Source organism: Engraulis encrasicolus, chromosome 2 (assembly GCF_034702125.1).
Source record: "Engraulis encrasicolus isolate BLACKSEA-1 chromosome 2, IST_EnEncr_1.0, whole genome shotgun sequence".
Lineage (NCBI taxonomy): Eukaryota > Metazoa > Chordata > Actinopteri > Clupeiformes > Engraulidae > Engraulis > Engraulis encrasicolus.
The window spans coordinates 18663735-18673328 of record NC_085858.1 but is presented as its reverse complement, the minus strand read 5'-3'; the positions used below and the strand labels follow the sequence as shown (position 1 = coordinate 18673328).

Sequence of the window (9594 nt, the reverse complement as noted above, 5' to 3'; positions counted from 1 at the left end):
CAGGGCTAGGGTGCGTGACAAGGATGGTAAACGAATAACATGGGTGTAAAATTGAACTGTAACCAAAGGAAGAAAACATCTGTTTGCGTGAGCCAGAGAGAGAGAAAATAGCGCAAAATACCAATCCACCCAAAATCAGTAATGGTATAATGGTTGTTTATTTATAATACATACAGTATTTATTGTTTGTTGTTAGCTATATTATTATTATTGCACGTCTTGAGTCAGCTGTACAATCAACAGTGCAGTGGCCAATTAACAAGTGACAGGGAAAAACAACAAAAAAGTACCGCATGGCAAAACCAATTCATTACGAGCTGGAAGCTGCAAACAGTTCTGTTTTAGTTCCCCCCTTCGCTCCCAGCTGCCCGCAGCTGCCTACTGCTATTCCCATTGAGCTGACTGCTGTGTGTGTGTGTGTATGTGTGTGCAGTGCACAAGGGTGTCAGTCCTCACTGAATATATGAGTTTGAATGCAAAACCCTTCAAGTGCACTGACGATTACTTTAAAAAAAAGACAGATTTATTTCGGCAAATTTAGTTAACTTCAAAAATTTAGTAAATTTCAAAAATCTAATTTTGTTTGGGCATGACTTGCTTTATCTGATAATGTCTTGTTTTTTGTAATTACTTGGTGAAAATGCCATTTAAAAACTAAATTAATATTTTTGTCATGGCTTTGAAAGGGTTTTGCACTAGAACTCTTCATGTTTACACGCATTTAAGTAGCCTGAAATATGAGCCTTGACCTGGTTTCGGTCTAATTCAAGATAAGGTGTCGACATGAATAAGGTCCGAGTTTTCCTGAAGAGCACAAGAGTCTATTTTTTCCATTCTCTACACAGGCGCACACACACGAGTGTAACCCAGTTACCAAAAACAACATTCAGACATGCAAATGTGTCTGGCTCTGCAACGCTGCTGAAACAAAGAATCTTTAAATGGATAAGGTGTTAACAGTATCCTGGTGCCTTTGTAAGTACTTCACCTACTACATCACAATTCTCCAATTCTTTTCCCCAAGGGCCAAATTATGTAGAGGGCAAAACAAATCGCCTGACCGTATGGCCACAGATGGCATACGTTTATGTTATTATTTGTTCCAACTTCGTGGCTGACCAAATGTTTGCCAGGCCCAGGTCGGATCTGGCTCGCGGGCCGCCATCCGTTTGGAGACCACTGCTGTAAGGGCTTCATTAGAGAATAACATTCAGGCCATCTAGCACACAGCCGGGATACTGAATATCACCATCATGTTCTGTAGAGAGGAAGCAGAGTCTTGATTCGAGGCTGTAGTGTTGTGCAGTGTAGTGTAGTGTACAGTAGTGTGAGCTGAGGGGTGATTGATTAGACTTAGAAGCTTCCAGAAGCTTTGGTCCGAGTTCAGCCAGGCTCTTGAGGGAGAACAGCCAAACCGTCTGTGATCATGTCCGATCACGTCGTGCTCTTGCGCGCACACTTGCACAGTAAGGTTTCTGGGTAACTGAAGTTGTTAAAGGTGTGGGGTTTTTTTTCTACAGTTCTTTCCAAGCGAATATTAAAAGATGAAACATTACAAAAAAGTACACATTTAAAGTACAAAGGTCCTGTTGGCGGGCCCAACCCTTTCTCCCGCCTCAGGGGAGATCCTCTTGGCAGGAAAAAAAGACACACAAACAAATCATCACATGGTCAAGTCAAGTCAGACAAGCCAACCACAGATCAAACATCCGTCATCAGCTCTGGGTGAGGAGTCACTTCTTCTGAGTATTTTGAGTCTGGGCTTTTGGCCTTACCCAGAATCCCCCAGTGTCCGTTCCCAGAGTCCTTCAGTGCCGGAGGGAGGGAGGGATGGAGGGAAAGGGGAGGACAGGATGTTCTCTGCTCCTTCAGAGCCGTAACCTCTCCCGCTGAGTGCATCTGGGCCCAGAAGGCTCCTTGCTTTCAGCCAAACACGCCCATGCAAGGTCTGGATGGCTGGCTGGCTGGATGGCTGCCGTGCTCCCCTTCTCTCCCTCCCTCCCTCCCTCGCTTTTCTCCATCTCTCCCCCTCCTCCCTCCTCTCTCTCTCCACTCACTCAGCCTGTGGATCCCTGATTGTCTCTCTTCTTTATCCGCCTGTGAGCTCTCAAAGGTCTGACAGTGCTCTTAGAAGTCCAGGGCAGTGTGTGTGTCTGTGAGTTTGTTTGGGGTTTTTTTAGTCTTGAGTGTCTGTGTCAGACTTGTCTGCCTGCCTGCCTGTCTGTCTGTCTGCGTGTTCCCAATTTGTATTGGGAAGTGATGACAGTCTGTGAGTGCATTTGCAGTGATTATTCCATAGTTTTTTATGTCTTTTCCCATCATTCTCAGTGCTTTGAGGACATTGGGTTGAGCCCCTTGCGTGCATTTGCGTGTGTATCCATGTGTGTGTTCGTGAGTGTGTGTGTTTGCGATGGCCGTCTCATCGTTCGTCACACTGCGTGCGAGGGCAGCTGGAGCAGCGGGTTGCACTGCATCTTGGGATGTGTCGTTTCCATGGTGACGGTGACATCCCCCTTGCCCAGATGACGTCGCGTGGCACAGAGGTAGGCATTCATCAAGTGCACAATCTCTGTCAGCTGAGACCAGAAGGGGACAGAGAGAGAGAAAGTGAAAGGGATTATTCACATCATCTATGACTAACCTGATGCAATCCAGAGGCACACAATACACATCAGCGCAACATAAAGAAAGTACATGACTAGACTGATGGTCATTGTATATGCTATATGTGTGTAGGCGGTGGAATGGGTGTATGTGTGTGAGTGTGTGGGTGAGTGAGATGGGGACAGTACACGTACGCGCACACACACACACACACACACACACACACGGGCCTTTGTGTCCAATCTGTAAGGAGGAGGAGGAGAGCTGGCTTTGGGAAATGGCAGCGTGGGGCTATGGGAAATCGCCTGGAGGCAAGATGCATAAGAGGGGAGAGGAGACCGACCGGCTGGAGAGTGACTGCACGTCCCCCAGAGAGAGAGAGAGAGAGAAAGTGTGTGTGTGCGTGTGCATGCGCGTGTGTGTGTGCGTGTGGGTGTGTGTGTGTGTGCGTGTGCGTGTGCGTGTGTGTGTGTGTGGTGGGCTCAGGCTCATTATCATCAGGCCACAGGGGTCTCTGCTGCGGTCACGGAGGCTTTCAGCAGACACTGGTGGCCCTGGTGGCCGGCTACTGGGTGCTGTGAGAGTGGATGTGTGTGGGTGGGTAGGGATCGGACACACACCAACTGCTATGGAATGAGCAGGACTGAAAGACCTCAGTCATGGGGGCTTGGAATCAGGCGTGGGACATTTTAGTATGTGCTTGGTAGCATAGCAGGCGTGTTAGTCGAAATTCTGGGAGCCCTGATAGTACGTACTGTATATAATTCTGGTGCTCCACTCGAAATGCACTGTGGGCTTATGGCCAACTGAATAATGCTGATCAAACAGCGTGGTAGCAGAATATGACCTGTGTGTGAGTACTGTTATAAAAGCCCAAACACTGAACTGTTCTATTGATACAGTGTTTGCCCTTAACCAGTAATCATTAGCATCAAGCCGAAAGGGCTTTGCTTGTGGTCACAAAGGGGCACACCAAACATTGCTAAGTGGGTGGTTAGGCAGGTACGGTAAGGGACTGGCTCCAATGGATGCGTCATGAGTAAAGCATAGTTATTTTGTTATAAAACCCAAAAACACTACAATTGTTCACTCAGCGTCTCCTACGCCTTCACAAGTGTTCCGTTCCGTTCAGTGGTTTGACTAATTAGGTCCTCTGACTTGTTGGAGAGCTGTATTGCTAATTGGCCTGGAACAAATATGGTCGGTTGAACTCGACAAACAAAATGAAGGACCTGACCCCGGGATGACCAACCTCTGCCCACACACTAGCCAGTGATCTGTCTTAAGGCTTTCATTAAAAAGTCTCGCAGTTCTGTCATGCTTGGATTGCGGTGAGTCAGTGAAGCCACTGTGTGTGTGTGGTACTGTTGTCCTCAGACAACACCAACCAACCACCAAGCTAACCGCCAATCTTTTGCTTTTATGCAGCTTATTTTCCATCTGTGTAATACAAATAATGTGGAATTGGGAGTGTGTGTGTGTGTGTATTTTGTGTATGTGTGTGTGTGTGGGGGGGGGGGGGGTGTTTCCTAGTGTGTCCTCTACCTGGCTGGTCTGTAGCAGCAGATCTCTGTCTCCGGTGCTGATGCGTAGTGTGTGTGGGTCCGCGATGCCATAGGAGCAGATCTGACCAATGGGGAAGGAGTCCAGAGGCTCCGCCTCCCCAGGCTGGTACAACGACACACAGGAGGCCGCCACGCCCAGCAGCAACCTGCCAGAGAAGCTACCCAACGAGCTCTGATACACACAGACACACACACACACACACACACACACACACACACACACACACACACACACACACACACACACACACACACACACACACACACACACACACACACACACACACACACACACACACACACACACACACACACACACGCACGCACGCACACACACACACACACACATGTACACACACACACACGCACGAGACGGTTACTCATAAGTTACTCATAACGGCTGATGTCACCTCAGTAGTAAATCAGGATTCACTTGGAGACATTGCATGACTTAGTGTCTTCCAGTAATAAAAAGAACATTTTAAAATACCAACTTAAATTAATCTCCTCGTTGGAACTGATTGTTGTGAATATAAAAACTGCAAACATTCACAAATATATAATATAATAATATAGTTGCGAAATATGCGATATATAATATAATATAATATAATATAATATAATATAATATAATATAATATAATATAATATATTTGTGTGTAATATAATGTTACTTTCATTATTTTTATAATATTCTTTAGTAGTAGATGTAAATTGAAATTGAAATTGAACAGAAAGCAGACTAGCTCTGTCCTGGCCTCTCGTTCAATGCTCCTTCGATATTACACAAGAGCAGACAATTATTATGCCAATTACCATGGCTACATGGAAAGATACAGGCAAGAGGAGAGGCGACGACCAAACTCCACATCCTCGGCTTCGCAGGAACTCTCTCTCTCCACTCAGGGGGGAGGAATTCCACGAATCAGGATTACAGAGCGAGCTGGATGGGATGACTCCACTGGGTAAAACCCCAGCTGCCTATTTTTTTCACCATCGCATGCGTAGCCGATTCTATTCTAGTTTTAGGGGCTTTCCAGAATGGTTTACGGTCCTTGGGACCGGCTCAAAGCGTGTTGGCGAGTGCTGCGCTGACTGTGACTGACTGTGGTGTGGCCCATGGTTGTCATTTAAATGGGCGCTGAGTTGTAACCGAAGAAACTTGACCTCTCAATGGACATTTCACCTTTCGCCTTCACAAGTAGGAGTGGCCGATATGTTTTTTTTATGGACAATGTGATGCCAATATTTAATGATTGGGTGGTCAGCCAGTTGCTGATTTTGTCCACATTCTAGCCTATGGCTATTAACTACCTGATTATCATCGACTTTAAAATCTCTTCGAGACTTGGTCTGACCAAGAGCATTACAATTAACATTTCCGGAACAGCATGGTTGACCCACCTCCCTTGGTTTGCTAATGGTTGTTTGCTTCCCGACAAAGTGGAAGGAGTTCCTGATTTTTCGGGAGCTCAGAAAGTACTTGCATTGCTCTTGACCTGACTAGTAGCAACGCTGAAGTTGTTGCGTCACTAGGAGGGCTCGGCCTGGCTAGCTATTAATAGGCATGCTGATGAAAACTACTTATCACACACACCTTATCATTACAGCTAGAATGACATCTAGAATAACAGTTCACCTTTCACCTTTATAATCTCCTTTGCACCCCACCCCTACTCACCACGTACACGTCCACCTCGTACAGCGCCGACCCGAACCCGGCCCACTGCCTCATGACGGACAGGTAGGCGGTCATGCAGTCGGCTCGGCTGAGTCCGGCCAGCCCCCTCCATCGCTCGGCAACGGCGGCCATGACGGCGGCAGCCTCCTCCTTCAGCCGGCTCCGAGCGCACTCCTCCTCCTGCTCCCGCCGCTTACGCCCCCACAGGCCGCCCAGCAGTGCCCAGGACAGGGAGCTGGAGTCTGGGGAAGGGGCTGCAGGGTTGGTGGCTGGTGCATCAGGAGCACCAGCGATAGCTGTGGTGGCAGTGTTGTTATTGGCTGTGGTGGTGCTGGTGATGGTGCTGGTGGTACCAGGGGGACGGAGGAGGATGCTGCGGGGGAAGAGCTGCTCCGGAGGGGGGCAGGGGGGCGCGGCGCTCAGGTCTCCCATCTGGGCCTGCAGACGCAGGGCCGCCAGGCACACCAGGTCAGCCTCACACACCGGCAGCTGCCCTCGCAGCACCTGCTCATGGCACTGGGGGAGCATACAATATAGATAGAGAGAGAGAGAGAGAGAGAGAGAGAGAGAGAGAGAGAGAGAGAGAGAGAGAGAGAGATGCAGAGCGATATAGAGAGATAGAGATGCAGAGAGAGAGAGATACAGAATGATACAGAGAGAGAGATACAGAGAGGGAGAGAGAGATACAGAGAGATATATAGAGATACAGATAAAGAGAGAGAGAGGGGGGGGGGTGGGAGAGAGGCAGGAAGAGATGGGAAAATTAGCTATTTCATGAATAGTTTATGAGAGTTTATGAAAACCCTTTTTTACTTTAATAAAGAGAGGATTATAGGGTCCCTATTCCAGCTGCAGTATAATATAATATATATATCTACTTTATGAGCGATATATTATTTTTCTAATATGAGTAATATGCGCTTGTTCTGTCGCAAAGCCCAACGCTGCCCTTTTCTATCAGCATGAAGCTCTTTTGAAAGAGACCAGCTCTGTAGGAGGGGAAATGGGGAAAATTAGTAATTCGACTTCATAAAGAAACTTATTTTTAATAAAGAGAGAGAGAGATGAGTCCAGAGGGAAAGTGAAAGAGTGGAAAACGTGGGATCATCTCTTCCTCTCTGGGGGCCCATAGGAGGAGGGCATGTGCACGCATGTGTGTGTGTGTGTGTGTAAGAACACAGAGTGTGTGTGTGTGTGTGTGTGTGCGTGTGCGTGTGTGCCTGCATGTGTGTGTAAGAACACAGTGTGTGTGTGTGTGTGTGCGTGCGTGTGTGTGTGTGTGTGTGTAAGAGAGAGAGAGAGGAGAGTGCTGAGAGGCCTGGGTGGGGGGTGTAGGCGAGGGGTGACGGCAGGGGTGGGGAGGATGACTAAGGCCCTGTGGGCTGGTTGCCCGAGGCTGCCTCTTTGCATTACAATCATCTCCCAGCCCCAGCACTGGCCCCAGCCCCAGCCCCAGCCCCAGCCCCAGCCCCAGCCCCAGCCCCAGCCCCAGCCCCAGCCCCAGCCTAAACCTCAGTCCCGGCCCCAGTCGAAGGCTTCATCCACACGAGAATAATTTTGAGTGAATGCAAACTTTGATAGTTTCAGAGTTGCTCAACAACTACTATGAAGACATGTGTATTCTGAATGTGTATCGCATCTTTTTCAGCAAGCATTCCGTTGTCATGATTACGTGATATTTTACTGATTCATTCCTTTGTGGACGCAATATTTTTTACCCAGTTTAAAGAAATAAACGTGTCTCATTTCTGTGTAGATGTAGCCTAGGGCTCTTGACCTCCACGGGGCCTCCATCCATCCAACCCACTGAGCCAATGGGCCACAAACTTTTACTTGTCACTCTTGTAGAGTAACACACTCTCATTCATCGTCTTGCTCACAGTGTAACAAATACACTGTCTCTCTCTCTGTCATCAACACTATCAGTCTGTTTTTATCCCTCTCTTTTTGGCATTCACACACACACACACACACACACACACACACACACACACACACACACACACACACACACACACACACACACACACACACACACACACACACACACACACACACACACACACACACACACACACACTTTGCCTCTGTCTGCATTTGCCTTTGTTTACTCGTTCCTTTTTTAAAGGTTAAGCCTCTATCACTCGTCACTTATACATTACATTAGATAACCTGTATGTGTGAGTGAGTATTCACAAATGGGTCTAGACACAAATGTCTGGTCTACAAATAAGACCTGTGTGCATTCAAGGATATCGTATGTGTGCGTGTGTGTGTCTGTGTGTGTGTGGCACGTGTGCTCTGTGCGTCTGTGTGTTCTTTAGCATATGTGTTTCTGTGTGTGTATGCTCACAAAAGCAAGACTGTATGCACGTCTGTCTGTTTGCAGGCACGTGGGCATCAAAAGGGACAGCCGGTGTGTGCGTGTGTGTGCATGCGTGCGTGTGTGTGTGCATGTGTGTGTGTGTTTGCATGTGCGTGTGTGCATTAAAAGGGAGAGCCAGTGTTTGCATGCCACTGAGTGATCCGGCTCCAGCTCCATCTCCAGTCTCTGTACCTGTTCGTAGAGGAAGAGCTGCTCCATGCTGCCGTGGGAGATGTTGTGTGTGTCCAGCAGGCAGTGCAGCTTGAAGCACAGCCTCCTCTGGCCCTCCGTGCCCTTGGCAGACAGACTGCTGTGGAGGACAGATAGAGACATCAGTAAGGTCTCCTACACACACACACACACACACGCACGCACACGCACACACAGACCCACACACAGCACATCAACACACACACACACATGCACGTACGCATGCACACACACACGCACGCACACTGTACATCAATACACACACACATACGTACATGTACGCATGCACACACATACGCACGCACACCGTACGTCAACGCACACACACACACACATACACACACACACACACACACACACACACACACACACACACACACACACACACACACACACACACACACACACACACACACACACACACACACACACACACACACGGTATGCAAGCACGCATGCAAATACACGTTACATAAACACAAACACACACACCCTCCCTCTCTCTCTCTCTCTCTCTCTCACACACACACACAGACACACACCCGCTCTCTCTCTCTCACACACACAAATATACACACCACACACACCCTCTCTCTCAAACACACACATACACACAAACCCTCTCCCTCTCCCTCACACACACACCCTACTTTAACAGTAACAGGAACAAAAGAGGAACACACCCCGACCTGACAGACGCACAACAAGCAAACGCAAATCAGACACGATAAAAGGGAGGTGCTGAAAAGCAGGTCGTGCAAGTTACAGTGTTATTTCAAATGGGGGGTGACAGTATTGAGACAACTGTTAACAGACAGCTTCAACACCTACATATAGATACACAGACAGACAGACAGGCAGACAGGCAGATAGACAGACGCTGAGATACTACACTGTAGATACGCACACACATTTAGACACACAGAGAAAACACACACTATAAATACATCATTATGGAGTCACAGACAAGATCCCAGCAGTGTTTATGTGTCTGCCTGGGGCAAGGCGGCTTGGCTTAGTGCCAGAGAGAGAGAGGGGGAGAGAGAGAGAGAGAGAGAGAGAGAGAGAGAGAGAGAGAGAGAGAGAGAGAGAGAGAGAGAGGGCCAGAGACATACAGGAAAAACACAACCTTAATCCATGATGTTGTATCTATCCCCTTCCTTGTTTAT

At 48.0% G+C, this 9594-nt stretch overlaps 1 protein-coding gene across 1 annotated transcript in view; it reads right to left on the bottom strand.

Annotated features, from left to right (window-relative positions):
- Nucleotides 1-142: 142 nt before the first annotated feature.
- The window catches only part of plekhh3 (pleckstrin homology, MyTH4 and FERM domain containing H3), a 60190-nt gene continuing 50738 nt past the window's right edge, over nt 143-9594 (bottom strand). Inside the window, exons 10-13 of the mRNA XM_063223838.1 lie at nt 8408-8525; nt 5851-6366; nt 4150-4341; nt 143-2576 (exon numbers count right to left, since the gene is read on the bottom strand). Of these exons, the coding sequence (XP_063079908.1) occupies nt 2430-2576; nt 4150-4341; nt 5851-6366; nt 8408-8525 (973 nt within the window). The 3' untranslated portion in view covers nt 143-2429. The remainder of the gene's footprint in view (nt 2577-4149; nt 4342-5850; nt 6367-8407; nt 8526-9594) is intronic.